The 23,239-nt window shown below is 38.4% G+C and overlaps 1 protein-coding gene across 1 annotated transcript; it reads left to right on the plus strand.

Annotated features, from left to right (window-relative positions):
• The first annotated feature begins 3,827 nt into the window (after positions 1 to 3,827).
• Positions 3,828 to 9,217, plus strand: CFAP161 (cilia and flagella associated protein 161). Its single transcript, XM_086471318.1, has 7 exons — positions 3,828 to 3,890; positions 4,051 to 4,140; positions 4,313 to 4,548; positions 5,843 to 5,927; positions 6,728 to 6,886; positions 8,001 to 8,074; positions 9,067 to 9,217. The coding sequence occupies exons 1-7, from the start codon at positions 3,828 to 3,830 to the stop codon at positions 9,215 to 9,217; spliced, it is 858 nt and encodes a 285-aa protein (XP_086327444.1).
• Positions 9,218 to 23,239: the final 14,022 nt, after the last annotated feature.

Consider the following 23,239-nt stretch of genomic DNA (forward strand, 5'->3'; position numbering starts at 1 on the left):
CATTGCAAATGATGACACCCCACCCCTCTCTTCCCTCTTTCTCTAGCAGAACCTTTTGTTTATAAAACACCACATGAGCAATTATAGCAATCTTGGATGTCTTCAATCAGATCTAACATTGGGAAACTTTTCACTTGTGTACCTACATCAGCAAACTTACTGCCAATACAACACACAAGCATCCTACTCCCCTTTCTTGTAAAATGTAGACCGAAAGGTCTGTTTCATGGATTACTACATTTCAGAAATTACTATACCATAAAAAGGTTGATTGCTTCTCAGCAACAACCATTACTGGAAAGCTCCACACCGAAATTCACAGCCAAAATGGGAAATACCAGTACAAGTGTCTGGCAAAACAACAATTCTTAAACCTTATCACATAAATTACTTAAATCATTCTGTGCTGTGAACAGATGAGTGTTTGGGGAATAGGTTAGAATAAGAAACTGTAGTTACATTATTAACAAGCAGATTAATCACTTTTACAGCTAGAAACTTAATAACAGCAAAGAAAAATGATAGCTATGCTCTGATTCATAGCATGTGTCAGAATAATACTAGTGTGAAATAATAAAATGGAGAAAAATTGTCCCAAAGCACATGTTTTACTCCTGTGCAGCATTATTTAGTCTGTATTGTTAATAAAATTTGGCACATTTGTAATTTTCAACTGGAAAACCAAAAAAGCATAGATACTCTCCCAAGGCAGTAAAGGCAGATATTAAAAATATTCTCCTCCAGCCTGTATATGATTAAATGCTGGTTTAGTATTTTTTTCAGTAAGACCAGAATTTCATAAATTGCCAAGCACCAGTCACACAAGTAAAAATCATGTTTTTCACCATGAAATAAGAAGATACATGAGTGGAAGGACTCCCAGAAAAACTTAATGCTCTGCCACTTCCTCTCAATAAAGATGGCACACCCTGCTCTTGGACATTATGTTCACACCCATTCAGACCTTGCCCTTCTTGCCAGATTCGACTATGATAAGCCGTACTACCGATACATACCAATATATTTATATCTAAAGTATTTTAAACACGGTCTATCTCACACATGACTGACAATCTTAAGGCAATTAAAAGCCGAACCAGCGCAACCGTTAATGTAAACCAATGGCTTAGGCAGCTCTGTAGGCTATTTTGGGTCTTCTCAACTATCTAGTTCTCTTTCCTTAAAAAAAGAAAAAGAGAAAAGGGAAAGGGGAAAAGAGCTATAACATTAGCACAGTAGGGGAATGGTCTCTGAAAGTACACTTAATTTTATTTAACAAAGACTTAAAGAAAAAAAAAAAAGGAAATACTAATGTTTCCTATAAACCACATATACTTTTAAGTCTGGTCAATTTTTGTGCTGGCATAAGTTAACGCACAAAACATACACCAATTCTTTCACAAGTAGAGCTTTTCCTCGCACCATTTAATAATGCAAACAACTGTTAGGAGTAAACATAGATTTTTATCTGCTCAAAAGGAAACTGAGCTGAATTAAATAGGCCCGTAACCTTTCCTGCAGGAAAGATGGTCAATTGGCAAACATGTTTATACAGAGCTCTTTTTGTTTGTTTTCATGGAATACTATGTTGACCAGAAGTGAAAGCCTTCCAGGTGACAAGGACAGCCACAGCATAGTCCTACTAAGGTATGCAAAGAGTCGTTTCTGTAGACAGTTACATCCTGAGTACAAATACCTCTTTCTATGTAATATTTGTATCAGAATCTATGAGTAACTAAGTACAGACCGAGCCGCTGACTACAAAACTATGGCAGTTTTCTCTAGATTCTATATATTAGCTACATGCACAGCAAGTCAGAGTGCATGTGTTCTTGACAATATGGCTGAGTATAACATGTAGTTTTATAACAATGATTTATTACTGAATATTGATTTAAAAATGGCTTAATTCTGAAAAAAAATCGGAGATTTGAAACTTCTTAGACATTGCATATTGAGATACACAAAAGTAAATTAATTTCATATATATTATGCAGTTTTGAACAAAAGTGTGATAAATCCATTTTATCAGTTACATACCAGTATGATTAACCAGCCACCCTAATCAAAACCTTAGCTTTGTGAAAAGTATGAACACAATTTTAAGTGCTAAGTAGAAACCACTAACACACAGGAAATTAATTAAGTTTCTTTTTCTGAAAACACTTCCGATTTCAAATCACATCTCATCTTTGGTATTCGGCTAAGATGAACAAAGTTTCTTCCTTATTTCAATTAAACAATTCCAGCTTTGCTTCTAACACGGCTAGGGGTAGGAAAGCGTCACTTACCAGAAGTGACCACAAAGTGGTGCTATGTGAACAAAAATGGGTTCCATTTCGGCCTTAAAAGGTTTGGGATGTGCTGAATAACATTTTGTGTAATAAATTTCAGTTTAAAAAAAGCAAACATAAAAGAGCCAGGTTTAATGTGAATTGTTGTCAAAACTGGCGGATGATAACATGTAGCCCAGCTGTCCGTACAAAATCCATTTTCTTTTAAGCTTTTTAAGTTGTCCAGCATTGAAACTTTACAACAGTAAACTTGAAGAAAATCGTGACAGTTGTAAAGGGATTAAATGTCCTGTGCAAGGATCTACACCATCAATGAAAATCATTGGCTTAAGCTATCTGGGAAGTAAATAGCATATTTACTTATAGCATATTGACTTAGCCTATCTTGCCATAGGAGATTTCAAAACTAAAATAATAACAAACCAAAACATTTGTAGTTAAAATATTCACCTGATGCGTTCACTCAGACTAGACATAAGGAAGAAATTTTTTACAGTGAGGGTGGTGAAACACTGGCCCAGGCTGCTCAGAGAGGTGGTAGAAGCCCCATCCCTGGAAACATTCAAGGTCAGGTTGGACGGGGCTCTGAGCAACCTGGTCCAGCTAGAGGTGTCCCTGCTCACTGCAGGGGGTTGGACTAGAGGGGCTTTAAAGGTCCCTTCCGACCCAAACCATTCTGTGATTCTATGATTCACAATATTCTTCAATACTGTAGTGTTAATGTCACGAACTCGTTTGTTGCGTTAAGCTAATGCACCTTCTTGACCAATACAGAGCGTGAAAGGCTTCGATTGTAAATAAAGCCCCACACTGACTATAGCTCGGCTCAAATTCTTGAATTTCAGCATCTTCCATTTGTGCAACTATACCATCACACGACAGAACCAGAACAGAAGCAAACTCCCGTACAGCGATGCCTGTAAAGGCGTAAGCACGGAGCCGGGTGCTCGGAGCGGCGTGAGGGGACCGGAGCCGCCGCGGGCCCGGCAGCAAGGCCGCGCTCCGCACCGCCCGGCGGGCAAAGGGCTCAGCCGGCCCGCCCCGGGGGACAGCAGGCCTCCTGCTTTCAGGGCTCCTCTCAGACTGGGCAGAAGCACAAGGGCATCCAAAGAGATTTTTTAATCCATTTATTATTTATTTATTTTTACTTCAGAGGCCTTTCCCTGACAGACGGCGGCCTGGCGGGTACTCCCCAGAGGGCACAAGAGGCTCGCTCCTGTCCGCCAGTGCGCCGTTCGCACGACCCCCCCCCCCACGCTGGGCATGCCAAGGCGGGAAGGCAGCTTATCGGAGCCGGGTTGAACATTTATTGCATCTCATTCCCCTCCCCAAACCCGCTCCCCCGGCCACCCGCGGCCCCCCCCCCCCCCCCCCCCCCCGTGGCGTTTGGGCCGCGCCGCCGGGCAGAAAGAGCCCGCCCCCTCCCTCCCGCTCGGTCCCGCTCATTGGCGGGCTCTGCCTCTCCAGCGCCCAATCGCTAGCTCGAGCGATCGCCATGGCGACGGCGGACGCCGTGCGGCCGGGGCGGCAGCCATGGCCGCCTACAGCCCCGGGGTGCTCATCGGCAACTGGGCCGAGGACGCCAGTTTGGAGGAGGTAGTGGTGGAGCGGGGCCCGTCCCTCCTCTCCAGCTCCCGGGGAGCCTCGCCTGCTCCTTCAGCTCCCTTCAGTTTCCCCCTAATTCTTTAAATCCAGTTTAAACCTGAGACGGTGAGTGCTGGCCCGCAGGTCTGACCTCTCTCTCCTTTGCGAGCAGGACCGCTTGAGCGATTTTATGCACAGAAGAGAACGAGGAGAACTTTTAATGCAGAAAATAGACAAACTTCAATATAATCTTTTGAAGAAGGTAATTTTGAAAGAAATTATGTAAATCCTCTGTGCCTTCACATAGAATGGCATAGCTGTTACTAGTGCTCTTTAGGCATTAAGAATGCTGGGGATTAGCGTTTTGTCCACTAAAATATGTCTGATATTAGATTCAGATAATGCTGTTAAAATTTATGTATATTTTAATTTAGATACAGCTGTCAGTATCTAGGGATGGATTTGTTCATTTTGGAGACACTGTGATGCTTTTGAACCCAGACAACAAATCCGCTGCGGAGAACTACCCTGGAGCGAGCGGCAGTCTGACTTTGGCAATCAATCTGGATGAAATACCCATATGTTCAGCCAAATCATTGCAAGCTCCTTGTGGAGTTAGTGCAGTCAAGAGTGTGGACCCTGTGGGCCGAAATACTTTTTGTATTTTAAGGTTTGGTACTCTATTCTGAGTTGTTTTCAATTATTATATTAACATTCAGTATCTTGTTTTGAGAAATACATGATGAGGTTTGCTAATATACAAATGCATTTGAGCAAGATTAATTTAAGAGTCTTTAACTTGAGTCATGCATTAAGCTGGAATCTGCTGTGCATATTACTGTGAATAATTTCAAGGAAGTTTAAATCAGCTTAGAACTGTTGTGAAAACGGAGTGAGTTTGCTGTATCGTTTGGTATATTCTGCAGCTGTTTTTATTGTGGTCGTATTTCAGCTGTAGAATACAAAACCTCCAAATATCACTTAGTATTATAATTAACTCTCCTGCAAATAAGGTCTCTGAAGGAGAAATTTGTGTCAATGTTTTTGCTGCACACTAAGTGGGTGGTGTTTGTGTTGTCCTAAAAAGCCCCTAACCAAACAGCGTGTCTTTCTCTCAAAGACATGTTTAATTCCAGCTGTCTGGGGGAGAAGAAATAGAAAAACAGGGTCCCGCTCAACAGTTGAAGGCTCTGCCTGAGTGCCTGTATTTAACAGTAGTAATGGTGCGCGAGAGTACAAACTAACCCATGTAATCCTCGTTGTGCTTTGGATTAGACCTAAGGAAGAATTTTGATGCCAAGAGCATAATTTAGACCTTCTAGAACTGCAACCAAAATATTATTGCTTAGCTTTGTCTGATCTTGGAGTCATTGGCACTGAATGCTGTTGAGTCCTGCTTTAACTCCCTACTAAGTTCATTAGCTACATAAGTTTGTTACACTGAACATACTTATAAAGCATATCACTTCATTTAGTGATTTTTTTAATGTAAAACACAGAAATCATTCTGGAAATAAGGATAGACCAGCATGTATGTTGATGTAATGAACCGAATTATTGAATATCAGTTACATACAAGATTAGCAACATATGTTAAGTTGCAGACAAACGCACACTGTTCTGATTTCAGTCTGTGATTTTTCAGATGCTTGTATATAAATGTATTTTAAAGGGGGCCTCAGTGCTGAATTCCAATTGATTTTTTATTGGATGTTATCTTTCCACCCTGCATGTTAATGAGTACATCATAAAAAGTAATCAATACAGCCTGTTTCTATTCTGTGGAATATTTTAGACAGTATGTCAAGCATAAAATGTCTTTTCAGTTAAGATATTTTACCTATTTTTAAAGGTAAGCTTAATACAGAGTGTTGCCGCGAGACACAGCTACAGACCAAAAGAAAAAGAGCATAGTGAAGCCGATTATTTGAACATCTCTTTCTTCCTTTTTACAATTTTAACAGTGTTGATGGAGGTGCAGTGGGTGAGCCGATTAGATTTGGGCAAAACTTTGGTCTTGGGACAACAGGAGGGTTTTCTGACCCAATGGTAAGGCGGTAAAGTTGCGAATTACAATGGTAGCGTATACTGATAGCGTGCATTTAATTGCTGTCTCTCTGTATATAAAGCTGTACGGTGGTTCACTACCTTAGCTTTACAGAACAGATTCAGAATCATACATGGATCAAGATAAGCAATACCTGTTTAGAAAGTTTGTGCAACTTGCCTGAGATCAGGTGTGCAGGCCAAGGGGGCTGTCAGCCAGAATGCCTGGATAAAGGAGATTTTAAAAAAGAAAAAAAAAAAAAAAGAAGGAAATTAAAATTAGCTTGTGAATTGTGAAAGAATTCGTCATTAGGGAGAGTATTTACACTTTAAATAAATCCAGAATGTGAAGATTTCATTTCTTATGAAGATATACCTATAGTAGGTATAAGAAGTAACATACTATTCTTTCATTCTGAGGGAACAGATTTCTGTTAATGTTAATGTTGTTTCCCTCTGCAAGTTAGAAGCAAATAAGACGTTACATGTTACATATAGACTCAAAATAATCACCATAACTTTGAAAAAATGTTACCTCTCAACAGCGATTTTGGTGAGAGAGAATCTTTGGAATGTAAAGTCAATTTTAAATCAGTATTCATCAGTCTGCATACAGAATAGCTACTTAATGAGTTTATCAACATAGAATCTATGTTACGGGTTTTGTAGGTGTAGCTTTAGCTTGGCAGACTGATTTGTCAGGAGCTGAGAGAAAATTTTTTGTATTGAAAAATATTTTTTAAAATTACATCTCTTATTTCTTTTATATTTATACTGCCCTTAATATATATTTTTATTTACAGTTATACCTAGCAAGTGACCATAAATCATTTATAAGATTTGCTAAAAAATCTTACCTACAACAAGTATTTTTGACAGATGAGCTTTCCTATTTGACTCGCTGGCAAGCTACCTTCTTGGACCCACAGCTGCGACTTGAATATGAAGGATTTCCTGTTCCTGTAAGAAATTAAAACTTTAGAAAATGTTATGGAGACTTAATTGAAACAGCAGATGGAGTCCTTAGAAAAAAGTTGTGTCCATTTTATTCACATATGTACGTTCTGACCTGTAATTTTAGGAAGGGGGAGAGGGAAGGAACAATCTCTTTAACCAGGGAATTTGCATACAAAACTATGAGGTTCTGGTGTTCATTTTGAGGTTGACTTGCTCAGTTTTTCTCACCAGAATTTTTTAAAGGTTGACATTATCATGTTGTGAGGATGCAGTATTTGGAGGATGCTTTTCAGGACTTCTCATCACTAAATTCCATTTCCAATATCAGGAGCTGTGGTTAATTAAGAACTCCCATACATTAAATCTTGGGGTGTCCCCAAGGCACCTGAGTAAGTGGATGCTCTTCCCAATGTGGTTTTTAACCTTTTGTAAATATGTTAAGCAGGTGCAGTATCTTCCTGTCCCACATAACTGCTAGGCTTCCCGAGGTGCTGCGTGTATAGCAAAATATCACCAATATAACTATTCCTCTACGGCTTTGAACTGCGACTCATTTACATGAATCAGCTCACTAATAAACACTGACAAAATTATGTAATTGCCAAAGACAACATGCTTTATTCACAGTGTTGGTAAGTGGAGGTGACTAAAAATTAATTCTGTTATACATAAAAATTTGCAAATTTCTAAAACATAAAGGCCCATTTCTACCCTGTGTCCCCAAGTCATCTGGATCTCTCATATGGCAAATATCAATTGTAAGAGGAATTACCTTGATGTCACAAGCCACTGGAATGACTCTCTACTACTTGCTTGGCTTTATTTATTATTTTTGCTTTTTGAAGTTCCCAGCACAAAGGAGTGGAATGGAATGTATTGGACAGGAGGATGTGTCTGACCTGAGGGCTAAGCATTTAGCTGGTCTGAGCTGTTAAGACAGTTGTGTTGAGAACTGATAAGGTATAAAATATCTCATGATAAGTGTACAGCAGTCTCAGGGTGATACAGAGCAATGTGGGCTTACGCTAAGCAGTAAATACAAGCATTTAATTTGAATAAGAATAGTTAAAATTAGTGTAAAAATATCTGTCAAGTGTCTTTCCTTGGTTTTTTTTCCAGGCAAACTCTAAAATGATTATTACTCATTGCCATACTAATCGGAGCTTAGCTGTTCCAAGGAAATTTTGGACCAGGTAAGAACAATTTATAACTTGCAGAGATGTGCATAATGATGTGCCACCCTCAAGAATTACTGTAAGAAGCAAGACAGGTGCTTTGGGAATGCACTGAGGAAATGGTAAAGAACACAGAATGCATGTTCTCCTTTCCCTTGCTTTGTTACTGGGCTGTACTGTGTGCCACTGTGATGTGGCAGACAATCAGCTCAGTCTTATCATTTTTGTGTGGTTTTGTTTGGTTTGTGGTGGGTTTTGTGTTTTTTTTTTTTTTTTTTTTTTTAATTCATATATCATGCTTCTAGCCTTCTCTTGTTTCTTGGTGGTTCTCGCTTTGAATGTCTTGAGCAATTATGGTTGTTTAGGGGTTTTTTTTGGAGAAAAAAATGGTACTCTAAGAAGCATATGGAGTAAGAGAACTAAATAAAACCACATTGCATAAAAGTGTATATTGCTTATGTCCATATGAATCAATCTCTCAACAAATTGAAGTTAATCCAGCAATTCAAGTTAATTTGCATGCATTAAATTAATATTGATTAGGCATTGTTAAGGAGTATACCAGCTGCTTCCCATTAAATTCTGAGCAAGATCTGACTGAGGATTTGTATCAGGTTTTTGAGGTTGAAACAAGGTCTGAAAATTAAAGGCTGAAACAGTTATTAAATAGCCAGAGTCTCCTTCTAGAGAGAGAAAAGGTGATGAGAACCTAACCAGCTTGCACACACCGAGTTGGTGTATCAGTGCCTTGTGAGATGGGGGCTGCTTTAGCTCTGAAGCTGGAAAGGTGGCATTTCCCTTTGATTTCAAATTCCTAAATTATTCATAGGTAACAATGTGGGCTATTTGGTTCCTTGTCGCAGTCTGATATTTGAAAGCGCTTGGTGATATTTCTGAATAAGCCAAGAGAAACATGAGAAAACCTTGAACAATTCACAGATAATACAGATTTACTGGTTCTGTGTACATATTAATTCCCCCTGCCTATCCCCTTTTCTTTGACTTTGCAGGTCTTATTTTGGAAATGAATACGAAGTAATTTGTCACACTTACCTTGACTCCCATAAAGCTGAGAAAGATAAGAATTACTGGGAAATAGTTACAGGAAATCCCAGCGATGGGAACGGCACCATGACACCCAGGGGGAATCAGAAAGAATGAGTTTCATCAAGAGACCTAGAATATAAAAATCCCAGACTACAGCTGACAGTAGTTAATGAGATTCTGATTCTTGCTTTTTCTGTTCAGATTTTAGTTTTAGAGATGTTTGTTTTAAAAATGGAAATGAAAGTCTACCATTAGTAATATTGCATAATTTCATTGACTCATCAAGGTTACACAGTGGGCAAAACCTAATAAAATTTGATGAACTATGCACAACATCAAAAATTCGTGAGTCAGGAAGGGTTACTTTTCCTATTTTCAAGTTCACTGATGGTAAAAGATGTCAAAATCCAGGAAATCTAATATATTTTCGCTAAATTACTGATTTCAGACTCAGTCAGAGTGTATTTAACTAATTATTCCAAAACCAAACCAGTGTCACACTTTTTAAAAGAGTGAGTGTGCAGTTTCCAAAACAGTGAAAACTAAACTCATGTAAGCCATCACGGGATACTTTGACATTTAAAGTTCATCTGAAAGAAAATTCATTGTTGAGTTTGTTCCACACTGTCTAGCACAATGTTGCCAATTATTAAAAAATCACAAGTGAGCTCTCTTTATCTCGAGATTGGCTCCCAATTTATGGGAATTAATTTAAAAAAAAAAAAAAGATGTAAATTGAGTTTATATTTGTTCATGTATTCTAAACATTTAAATGCCAAGTAATCAAGAACTTGAGCACAGTGATACAGACTAGAGACTTCTGACAGCCTTTTCCATGCATCACCATGTTCCATTTGCCTCCCACCCACAGAATTTTTCAATCCATAATCATTTCTACCAAGTTTGACAGCAAGGTAAAATTGTCAAAGAAAATTAAGCTCCCACAAGTTTCGTGAAAATAAATGCCAAAGTAGAAAAAGAATAAGAGACACTGTAAGTTTATCCAGTCAGAAAAAGATTGTAGTCTATGTTCACAACTAATTAGACATCAGAGAATCTACGTGAAAAAAAATGGCCCAGGAATGGTAAAAATTTCAGCTGGAACTCACATATTCCTAAACAACACAATCAACCAAGCATGAGATGCAAAGACATGGAAAACAGACGTCATTACTTTGTAGTTACCTGTCTTTATCTGAAAGCTGAAACAGCAGCACAGAGAATCTTCTTGATGTGTGATGTTTCATTACATCTGTTCAGTAAAGCTACTTGCATACATATTCTATTGCTTACTGTACCACAAGAGTGGGCTCTTTCTGCACAAAGTGAATTTATGAGTAAAATACTACATAAATCTCTGTTCTCAAAAAGGATTCCAAAGCTCTTCAATGTTCACAAAGGTCAAATAAAACTTTTTAAGTTTTAATGGTTTTGTTTTGGTAAACTTTCACAAAAGCAGGGACAGATCCAAACATATCTTCAAGCTCCATCCCAGACAGACTATCTGTTCAAACGTACTGGCACAGTTTTACAAGTTCTTGCCTTTGTTCAATACAAATTAAATCAGCAGACTGCAGAATTGGCTAACTAGCACTTGGCATACACGATCTTAGAGCAGGAGACAGAGTAAAGATCTGTGACATGCAGGTTTGCTTTGGGGGAGTGTTATAGATGGGGTATTATAGAGGAAATTATCTTTAGCAACCTTTTCTTTCACTTTCTATGTAAAGATATGAAACTTGATGTATGGCAAATGATGCATTTTTTAACAGAGGTACTGTTACTACTCCAGTTTCCAGAGATTAAAATTCTGCACATTTTCACAACAGATTGACATAACTCTGTTTTGACTTTGTAGGTATTAAACTAGCAAAACTTAGGCTGCCCAAGAGTACTGCAGAGTTTCTAATTGGGCCATTGTGGATATTTACTGGTATTAGGGATAGCTGTTTTGAATCTGGCAAAGTCTCCTCTGGGTTAAATGTAAGAAGAGGCCTTAAAACAAAAACCATTGCTTAAACCAAAACAAAGCTTTGTGTGAACTCATGCAGGAATGAGAACTGTGTAGGCAGGGTGCCTTGGCCAGCTCATGTTATGGGTGGAAGTGTTTGTATGTGTGTGCAGTTGTGTGGAAGAGAAGCAAGGCAGGCTGTATAAAGACAAATTTTGTAAAGTCTTAGAGGAAACCCAAGGAGATAAACAGATACAGAAATGAGTATTGAAGTAGGTAATGTTGGAAATTGATTAAAAGTGGCTTGGAGACTCGTGTATGTTTTTATCAGTCTGTGCTCATGGGAAAGGACTTCCTGAGCTGTTGGAAAATAAAAAGCATTGCATAAACAATTCTTAATTCCATTATCAGTTTTTCTTCTTACCTCATACAGCTTTAAAACCACAGATTTGTGCATAGCTTCTTGTATCATATAATACATACTTATAATTCAGATGATTTGTGATATCAAAACCAGGTATTTGTTACCCAGTTTTTCTTTTAAAAACTGGGTTTTACACTATTTAATATTGTCCACATGATGGCACCACATTTTTCTGAACAGCACAATTATTGCTATATATGTAAACCACCCTGAAATGTTTAAATCCAAGTGAGCCCCTGATACAATGCCACAAAAGCTAACCAAGTTAAATCGGGCTTGAATTCTGGGCTAGGAGACATCATTAATGTTTTATCATGGTTTTGGAAAATAAAGTTAAGCACCAAAGGTAGACAGAAGAACGTGGAACATTGTGTATTGCATACAATCAGCTTCTTAAAGCTAGTTGGAACCTTAAGTAATTTGTAACCAAAACTTACTTAGAGGAAATCATCTTTACTAACTTTTTCTTTCGCTTTCTATGTAAAGATATGAAGCCTGATGTGTGACAACTGATGCATATTTTTATAGGGGTACTGTTATTACTTACTCCAATTTACCGGGATTAAAATTCTGCACATTTTCACAACAGATTAACATAATTCTGCTTTGATTTTGTAGGTATTAAACAAGAAAAAAATCAGGCTGTGTAGAATGCATGCAGTGTTTCTAATTTGGCCATTGTGGATATTTACTGATAAACACATGGTTTAATATAAAGAATTATGGGATTGAATATTAATGCAGAATCTGAACAATCCTGCAGCTACCACCATATGGTCTAGCAGATAGGGGAATGGAGATCTGAACCATACTCCAGACCTGACCATTGTGTGGGTAAGGGCAGGCACTGTATTTTGCTTGTCCTCGTATTGCATATCATGAAATATGGACAATGATTCTTGCCTCGTTTGCAAAGCACTTTGCCATATACCAATGAAATGCAAAATCATGTGTTAAGAAAGCTTTTAATGCTTCTCCCAAATTAGATCCAATATGGATAGCTCTACAAAGTACGTTGTGGGAAGATAAAACTCACTTTGCCTCCATTCCAGGCAGCTCAAAAGCTCTTAGCATAAAGCTGATCCCAAGCTATTAGTCCTTGCCGAGGGACAGGGTGCATTAGTTCTGATTTACTGCTGTGCTAACATAGCTTTCCATAGGTCTGTGGCACAGGGAGAACTCACATCTGCACATGTTTGGCTGCGCAGATGTGTGTTAGCAGCACCATATTTAAGTAAAGAAGAAGTGCAGAGAATTCAAAGGGTCAGCAAAGAAAAGCTGACTAGTCAACTCACACATTGGTAACACTGGAAAATGAAAATCCAGTTTTAAATCTGCCTTTTCGCTTCCCTCTCTTTTACTTGCTTCCCCAACTTGTATTTCACATCATGTCACATCTCTGCCATATCATCTAGCCCAAGCTTACCGATTTGCTGTGGTTATAAAGTGCTTTTCTAGCACTCAACAGAAGTCACTGGCCTCTCACCTTAATCATATCAGTATCTTCAGAGGCTGCTTCCCTTTCAGTGACTGTCACGAAGTATTGTTTTAGCTCAGACAGCTGATCAGAGGAGGAGGACATATGCAGGCTTAGTAACTGGATAAAACATCTGAGGAAAAAAAACCCAACAAAACAAAGCACAGAGAACGTCACAATAAGAAATTCCACACAGAAGTGGAAAAACGTATCCAAGCACTGGAAAATCTGGTGGAGTTGGCAGGTAAGAGTGGTGATTTTGATAACATCTGTGCCCACTCACCCTCAACTAATATTGCACATCTGTTGTAATTTGAGGGGGGGGCATGAAATGTTCTTTTAAAACCACAGCTGTTGCTTTAGAAACATTTAAGACTTTTTAATGCATGAAACTAAACTTAAGGGGGGGCCCAAAATAAAAATACAGATGTGAAATGCCAAATACATTAAATACAAGTGGAAATTAGAAACTCTCTGTGTCATTGTCAGCTACATTTCCCTTCTAATTCTGTTCTGTTTTAGGCTTTGTCCCAGATCTTGTCTCCGTTCTCTGCCTGACCTGCCTTATTTCCTTGCCTATATACAGTACAGAGAGGGACAAGCCCCAGTTTGCTACCTCCCCGCTTCGTGCTGGTTTGACTTCTGTAAAAGCGAATCTAATCCTCAATTCTGCATTTCCCTGGGTAAGAGGAAGAGTGGAAAGATCTGTCACCTTGCTGGATGTGTGCTGTTTCAGCAGGGGTATGAGCAGCCATAACAATGACAACCACATGATTTGCATGATAGGTTAGCATTACTTACAGTGAGAGTGACAACTTGCCATAAAGACCAAGGGAGATCTCCCTATTTTCCTGGGTTTTTTTTTTTTTAGTCAGCACTGTGTATAGAGGGTATTTAATGAAACAATTGACACTTTTCTTCAGTTGTTTTTTTTTTTTTTTCCACTGCTGGGCTTACACAAGACAACCTCTTTTATGCAAGAGAAGAGAACGATCAGTATGGTGCTAGAAAGCATTGCTACAACAGAGTCACTTAGCTTTCTCTCAAGAAGTTTCTACATTTTTTTGGCAAGGAGGACTCAAAGTGCAGTAGAATAGGCACAAACATTAAAAAATGCCTGACGACTTTAATACCCACATTCAATGACGAAATTATTTCATACACATGCTGTATGTTTATACGAGAAGCTGAGAGTGCTAATTTCCCAACATCTGTTAGATCCTGCTTCATACAGCACGTCAAAACAAAACTAAACAGATCATCCAGTTACAGGCCAACTAGTATATATGTTTCTATCACGCTGGTCTTGTTTCAATTATAGGCTCCTTGGGGCAGGGACCATATCTTCATCTTTTTTTCCAAATACGAACAACTGCAGCAGAGAAGTTCAGTAAGTAATAACATAAAGCTGTTATTAAAAGTGGTTGAAAGATGACAAGAAATTGAAGTAGACCTGGTGCAAATAACCAGAGATACAGGCACATGAAATCTACACATAAACCAGCACCAAATAGTAAACTCTCAGTGTGGGGTATGAAGATGCAGCTGCCCAAGTAATTCTGACGTTAATAGGAGTTGCTAGGAGAAGAGCCCACAAACCACAGTACTGTCCCTGTCGATCTGACAAGCCCACAGAGGGGAGTAAGAATTATACATGGCAGTATTTATTTTTACATATATATAGTTAGTTATTTAGTTACATGGCATACTATTTAAAAATACCTAACCAACTGTTAGCACAAGTCCCAGTTGCAAAAGTGACACTGGTCCTGAGAAATTGAAGAGCTGTTTCTGCAGCTTGTTCACATTAACACTATTAGGAATTAGGTTGTACAAACCTTTGGAGAGTTTAGTCTGACTAAGAAAATCACTTTCAAAAACGGCGTTCAGCTGTTTCTGAAAATGTTACCTGTAGAATTTATAAAAACGTTAAATCCCTGAGTAAAATGAAAGTAAGAAACTAGTGAATAAGCAAAACACTGAATTAAAGTTCGAGTTCTCTCTCTTTTATGGGCAAACTCTCTTAAAACTCCTAAAATGCTAATTAGTATGGATTATTGTTATAGGGTCTCTAAAAGATTAAACACGGCAGTTTGTGAAATCCACATCAGACAGCAAATTTCTATCCCTCCTCTCTGGTTTCCTACCACTCCTCTTGCTTGGGCTTTCTGCCTCTGCTACATCCTGAAGAAACAACTGAGCAGTTGTTTGGGGAAAAGTTTAAGGTTCATCAGCTTTTCCGATCTTTTTGCTGACAATTTTGGCAGCATCAGTTTAGCCAGAACACCCAAGATGTATTATAGTCTCGCAAATAACCAGTGAATTTAACTGACCGTGAAAAGCGGCATGTTTTGCCATATAAATATACATATATATAGAAAAAAAAATGAATTGGCACTATATACATACACACAGTGGGTACATTAATGCCGACACAGAAATAACATGTAGTTCAGCATATGCAGGAGAACAAGCTTTCCTCATCTATAAATATTAATGGATTTCTTTTGAAACTACCTCAACTGATTAGTTCTTCCAGTGTAATCTTAAGTGACCAGGGACATATTCAGGTCTGATTATAAATGGCTCCAAGGCATCACATGGTAATCCAGAATAACACTCTAGCTACACTTACTTGCTTCACCATGCCCCCTTTTTACTTCTCCATCATCATTCCCCTTTCTGCTTGATGCACAACTGTGTCCTTAAATCCAGCTGACCTCAGGTTCTACTCATGGTCTTACAGAGAAACTAAAAAACTGACTAGAGATGGGCCAATTTATGAGCTGTACTCTTAGTTCTTCCTAAGCCAGTCAGTGTGATAATTCTCTCTAGAACATGTTAAGTAGAAGACCTAGATCACTTCACTGTGTGATCAATAATTCATAATTACAACAAAAGAAAGTGCTAAGGTTGGTGGCACAAGTTCTGTGATAAGGTCCTAATAACTTTTACTGTGTTTTGTGAATTTGCTGACAAATGACACTGCTGTAGATCGATGACCATAGTAGACAGAGGTAAAGAATAAAGAGACTAGCCAGGCCAAAAATCCGCCATGTTTGATCTTTGTATCTCTGGTCACTGTTTCAAAGACAAAACCGCTTCCTAGATAATACAGCTAATGCTATTCTATTCTGTGCTTCCTCATACATGTATCATGTGCCTTTTCATCCCTCATTTACCGTATCTGTGCATCAGCATCCCTCCCACACCTCTTGAGCACAACTCTTTCCTAAAGGAAGATAGTATGAAGTATTTTGTAGATGTTTATTAGGTGCTCATAAGAACAACACAGAACGACTACAAAGAAAATGTTATCATTGCTCTTAAGTGTCTTGGCATTCTAAAATTTACCATAAAATTTGTCTGCATATATTTGTTCTCAAATGGCACCAAATTTCACAGGTGGAATTAATACAGTTGTCAGTTTTGATAAAATTATCAATTTATCCAGACAAAAATTCTCTGGATCTATTCTCTTTTCCCCGCATTCCTTTTTCAGACACAAATCACAACTTGTTTAAAAGGAATCCATGTAGCTATCTCAATAATTACAATGTATGTCCTTTGATACAACATAGATTATTGTTCTTGCTGCTCACTGAAAATTTTGATGCTTCCAGGAGTAATTCAACATTTTCCTCTGTCCTATGCTAATTAATATCTAACTCTATATCAACTGATTGTACCGTGTTAGGAGGTTGTAGAATTTTGTCCTCAAGTGCTAACTGATTTTAAACAGTACCCCACTTTGGGACTAGTGAATGGTTTCTACTGAGCACTGGGCTTTACACAGTATTCAGAAACACAAACGCAAATTCTTGTTTCCTCTGAAATTAGCTTAACAAGGATTTGGGGAGTAAGCATTTGCACTATATAGTTGGTGTGTGCAACCTTTTCATCTAAGCAATTATTTCTGAGAACAGAACATTCATTCATCACAGAAGAATTGAGGCAAAGTCAATTTATACCACATATTTGGCATGTTACATGACACAACCATTAGCTGTTTGGGTTTAGAAGTTCAGCTTTACATATAAGCCAACAAGTGGCGAAGGTTTTTTGGTCAGCCCATGTAACCTATAGCAATTTTAGGTTTTCTGCAAGAACACAAGGTTCATATTGTAAAGAAAGATGTTGTCAGAATTGGTATAAATGCACAATAATGATTTTCCAAACATATTTGAAGCTGTTTTATGAAAGAGAACTTAGTAACATGCCGGGGCAGGGCAGCAGTTTTCCCAAATGAACAGTGCAATTAAGTGAGCACAATCCTCCTGTGTAACCGTCATGAAGAGAGCATTCATCACCTAGAGTTCTTGTGTCTGCAACGTAACAGGTAACAGCATCGCTGACTAAGACAGGCTTCCTGAGGGTGCAACAATGAAGTTGAAACTGAACTGATAGGCAATGAAAGGAGTTCTTAAAGAGTTTGGAAAACACACCCATGAAAACAAAATTACAGAGAAAAAGAAGAACACAAACTAAAGCTGTTCAAAATAAACTTGCAGAGCTATCTGTCCCTGGGGAGAATCCAACACAGTGCTAAGCTTCTGCAGGTGAACGTAGGTTATTTCCACAACAGAAATTATCATCTTTACAATTTAGTAGTCAAATATAGCCATAGTTATATTCTTCATTAACAGTCTATGAAGTTTTGTGTTGCTACCTTTGTCCCTTTTTGTTCAAAGTCAAAAAAGTTCACTTGAAACAGTGTTTTAGAGATCAAAAAACCCCACCTTTGACACAGTTAAAACCAGTTTGTCTCCTATAGTTCCTGCTACTGCAAAAAAATCCTGGTATGATAAAGCCACTGGTTACGGAATAAAAAGTGTATTTGGTTTACATCTCAAAAGTCATTAAACTATGTAACGTTTGCATGTCGAGTACAAACAGGGTAACACCTAATAAGTTATAATTAATAGCTTCACTTAGGTAGAGAAAACAAACCATTAGTGAGGTGAATCTATTTTACCTGATTTTGCTAATTACTACACTACATTCTTCCAACCCAGAAGAGCATTAATGCAAAATACGAATGGCTGGGCAGGCTTTTGAAAAAAGAACTGAACAGAAACATAGCTCCCAAAACTGGTTATGAGAGTATTAACTCTTTAAACGAGATTAGCCACTATGCCCAAAAGCATGCACTGCTGCTGTGGTAAATTGCATAGAGCAGAACAAACATTCCAGGAAGTTCCAATTACCTTAATGATGAACTTTCATTCAAACCATGTTTCTGATTCAAATGCATCTGCCTTCACATCCCAGTCCTCTGAATTCTGTCTCATGCAGACAGCAAAGAAATCACATGGCAACAATCTGCTGGAAGAAAAATAAAACAAGTCCTTTAGTCTCTTACTGCAAAACACACTCCTCAGACTTCTTATAATTGTTTTCTGAACTCTTCCCACCTTGTTAACATCAGTGCTAAAAAGAGTGGATGCCAGAATTGGACACATTTAATGTTTTATTCAGTAGTAAAGATGCTGGTCCTCCTTGATTCTTTTTGGCACATGTATCCGTTTTCAAGACCTCATCCCATCCAAGGCTACAGTGAGGGTGGGTGGCCTGGGGCTAGCTGGAGAAAAGAGTTACATCTCCCAGCCTCTCTCCTGTTCTCATGTCTCTTTGCTTGAGTGGTCTGAGACCAGCGTAAGCTGTTCTCCAGAGTCAAGGAAGCAGTGAGGGGAAGATGGAGAAGGGAGTCTGGACGCACAGAAGAACATGCTTGAGCTTGGTAGTCAGGCTAAGAACACCTAGGAGCTGCTTTACTGTATTCAGTTGTTAATGATTCCATGCTGCTCTTAGGAGACTGGAAGGGATGACTCTTGCACCTTGAGGTTTTCTCTCTCCCATCATTCTGTCACTTTAGGTAAATGCTAGATTTGCCTGTAGCTGCTCTGACTGTACTTTTCCATACAGAGTTTTAACAGCCAGTTGCCATTAAATTCTTTAATAAAGACATTAGAATAATGGATAAAAGTATAATTTTAGAGGTATAACCTAGCTGTGTATTTTAAATGGCATAAGGTGTTTAAGTGTAAAGAATAGCTGAGGACTAAAGAAATGTGACTCAGAAAGTAGTGAAAACTGAGTAAAAATCACAAGTTAATGGTTATTTTCAGCTAGGAAGGATATTGACAAGCTGAGATCCCAAGACCTACACCAAAACGGGGGTTAATTTAATATATTTACTACTCATCTGGAAAGCAAGCATGCAGTAACAGAGACAGCATAATTGGGAAACAATATGTGATCGTTCAGAAAAAACACAAGTTTAAAAAAACCTCAACCCTAATAGGAAGGGACTGGACAAGATGGCAGCTGAAATTTAGTGTAGGTAAGTGTGAGGAAAGGAACAATTTGAGCTATTCATACACACTGATGGTTTGCAAAGTCACTCAAGAAAAAGATCTAGGCATTACTGTGGACAGCTTAATGGAAACTTCTACTCAGTGCACAGTAGTGGTCAAAAAAGCAAACAAGACGTCAGGGTATATTAAAGATGGTTTGGAGAATAGTATTGGAAATAATAACAATAGCGTGAAATACATCATTAAAGATGTCTACATTTTAAGACTAGCTTATTTTGCTTATATTATCTAAAAAGAAATAGGAATCACCTGGAAAAGGGAATTAAAAGGGATTTAAGGTCATAGATAAACTTCAATAAAATGAAAGATTTTTAAAGGGTGTCAGAATCAGGACATCTTTCAAATTAAGGTTTTTTTCTTTAAACAACTTCTCTGTTCCTCAGTTCACCAGTTTGTAAACAAGGATAGCGGGAGCCACTGGCCTTTGTCCTATCTACTGAGGAGACGAATGGATGAAAAGTGACATAGTCTGTGGATGAACTTCTTTGGAGCACAAGGCCTGCATATCATTTCCCTGGTGCTCCAGATAAAAAGGGAAAGGGTCAGTTCCTCACCAAACCTCTTTGCTCTCCCCCGAGTCCAGTCTGCAGGGCCCAGTGCAGCACCATGTCTTATCCAGCTTAGGCTCAGCTGGTGCCTATACCCAGCACCTTCTATTCAATCTTTACCCACTTCCTCAAATCCAGCCTAGCACCCTAACTTGAGACCTTTCCTCCTTTAATCCCTTCCTTCCCCTCATGCACTGCACTCAGATTTCTGAACTACAGTCTGTTGCTTCCACAGTCTCACACCAGTCACCCCACTGCTGCCCACATGGCTTTTAGCCCACTTTCCCCTCACGGCAGGCACAGCTCACCAGCTTAGTTCCTTTAGTGTCTGCTGTCAGGATTATCAGCGCTGTTGGACGTCCATTAATTTGCCTCCCCTGCAGTACCTACACAGCAGGCCACTTCCCCATGTTCTGCAGACTGCTGATAGAAGCGCATGATGCTGTTGACATTATCAGTTACTATTCATGGTACATGAGAAAAACTAAAATTAGGGGTTAATTTACAGCAGAGGAACACCACTCCCCCCACACCACCCCCCCACCCTACCCCCCCCCCATCTTAGGGCTATATAATTACTCTGTGCATATATTGCTTGGATATTAATTAAGGCAGAAGGTTTCTCTCCTAATTACTTGACATGCTAGGTTGACAGCTGTCCTGTGGATGATGGACAATGATACACACCAACCTCTGTGGTTCCTAGGGTAGAGTGTTTGCTATAGATGTCAGATTTGTAAATTTAACATTGTTTAGTCTGAGGATAAGTGAGGAAAATGGGAAAGTCATTTGCTCAGCAGTGGGAGGGTGTGGAGAGATGTTTTCTACTGAGGATTTTTATTTTTATTACTAAACTCATGAGAGCCTAGAGATGTCACAAGGTCCTTTTTCTGTTCTGGGCTGTGAAACCAGGAGAGGAAAGTATGAACTGATTCAGTTTTATATAACTTACAAATGTGTTTAGCATTTTCTGTGACAGTGAAGGCAGTCAGAAAATTTAACTGTTTCCTTTGTGAATTTTATTTTGTTTGTCTGGAAGTTTGCTCTGTTCCAGCAGAACTGGCAGTAGTCTTGTCCAGAGGAGGGGCGGGACATTTTCCCACATAAGCAAAATAAATTTTAATTACAATAAAAAAGAGAAGAAAAAAGAAAAATTAAAGTTATACTGTTAAGTGGCATTATTACCTCTCTAACAGGAAGCATATGGAATAGTAGCATGCACATAGGTCTGAGAGCCAGGAATAAATCAGTGCTAGTCTAGACATGCTGATTCCAGCTGTGGTCCTGAAACAAGCTGTTAGGGTTGGAATTTGATTAAGTCTAATACCCATCTGGAGGGGATGATGAATGAAGGCAGAATAACACTGTCCCATCAGAGTTCTGCTAGAGGTACTTATATTATGGCTGGCATACAGGCAGGAGAACAAGGGTTACCCATTGTAATCTCCTCTTTCTAACAGTGACTGGGTCCACAGCCAATATCAGAAATCAGGGTGGTACATCCTATGGAACTGTGACTTATCATGTAGTTGTGCTCTCCAGTATAGAAAAATGAGCAAAGGAAATGTCTTTACTCTGTCCTGTTTTCCACTTCTTAGTATGGCCCTCACTCACCATTTCACTTGTGCTTTTCCCCAAATGTGGCTATAACATTTAATTATCTAATATTTATAAGCACCCAGAAGATGGAAAGCCTACATGTTATCTATTTAGGGCAATTGCCTCACAAAACCACATAAATAAATGTTGACCAACGTCGTAATTTCAGTGAGCAAAACACTAGCAGAATCTTACAAACCCTTACAAAATTACCTCCTCTTTCCTCCTGCCTCCACTCACTTCCCAAAACAATGAATTTCTCTCAAGCAATCTGGTATGAATAACATTTGCATCTCCTTTACTATTATCTTATTTTCACACAGCAAAAGGATCCTAGTTTGAGTCTGTTTGCTTTAGCGTTATTACTGCCATCCACAGACAAATCTCTTCCCTCCACTACACAGACTTTATTCACCAAAGAAAAACGTCCTAAAGCCCTCGCAGACCTTATGAAAGGCGTTTTCACTCACTTGGGTTAAATGAGCACTGTGTATTTTCTTTCTTCTTCTTTTGGGGGGGAGGGGAGTAAAAAGTAATAAATGAATCATTTCAGCTTTGGGCGAGAAGTTAGGTGTTGTATTTGTACCATGCAACTACATAAACATGGAATGAGGCAGTTAACCAATGAATTGCAGGAATGAGAAGCAATGAGATGATCTAAAACATTTTAACACATTTTCCATATATTAGCCCTTGGACTAGTTGTGTTTTGCTTTCTTACAACAGACACAAGTCAGTAGAAGTCCAAAAGGAAAGTCTGAGGTTTTACATTTCTGTTTGTGGTACAGGAAAAGGGTTACGATCTCAGTGGTTGATTCAGTGAAATAACATCTCTTTTATACACATCTGCCTAGCAAGTAGGGCGGTAGTTGGAAATACCCAATCTAAAGCATTAAAGATTTGCTGGCAAATAGCAAGGCATTTTCTGGAGAGGAAAAGTTGTTGTACTGAGTAGTCACTTTGAATGCTTAGGAGTTTCAGTTAAATACCCAAACACTGTGGAGTTACAGTGCATTTATTATTTTGTCAAGCATTTAACACACTGGGAACTAACTCTGCTACATATTTCATATCCAAGAAGGCATGATAATAGTGGACTTAAACAAGAAGATACTTGGCAATGGTAAGTGATATTTTTATAGCAAATTATTTAAGCATCGTACAGTCAGCTCTTTTGACATGTCAGTATGTATCATTTTCAACTGTTTTAATTTGATAATTTAAAAGAGAAGAGTAAATAGATCAGAGGTAAAACCAGAGATGTTTCACAAACTATGTTTTTGACTATTTGCTGTCACTGCTGTTTTGTTTTTAAATTACCTGAGAAATTTGAAGGAAATTATTGTTGTTCATTAATCAGCATTATGACTTAAAAGAGAGATACTCTACATGGAAGTACCTTAATTTAGGACACCGTTAGTTTGCTGTATAATATTTCTCCTATTTCTCCTGGCACATATAAAAGCCAGCAGAGTGGACCAGAGACTTTTGTGAGTTGGTAGTTTTCTTCAGTTTTGAAGGCCTCTAAACCTGCAATATTATGAGAGGCAGAAAAGAAATAAAATCACAAAACAAATTATTCATTACTCAATAACATTTTAAATATCAAAATATCTCTCAGTGGCAGTTAATCTTCATAAATAAGAGAAATGAATTAATTTCAAAACCAGATGAAATGGAGAGGATATGGGATATTTTAATTTTTTTTAGCTTTTGTTAAGTCCATTTTTTTTCCAGAATTGTTTCTAATCATTTCAACT

This window comes from Leptosomus discolor, chromosome 11 (assembly GCF_034619465.1).
Source record: "Leptosomus discolor isolate bLepDis1 chromosome 11, bLepDis1.hap2, whole genome shotgun sequence".
Lineage (NCBI taxonomy): Eukaryota > Metazoa > Chordata > Aves > Leptosomiformes > Leptosomidae > Leptosomus > Leptosomus discolor.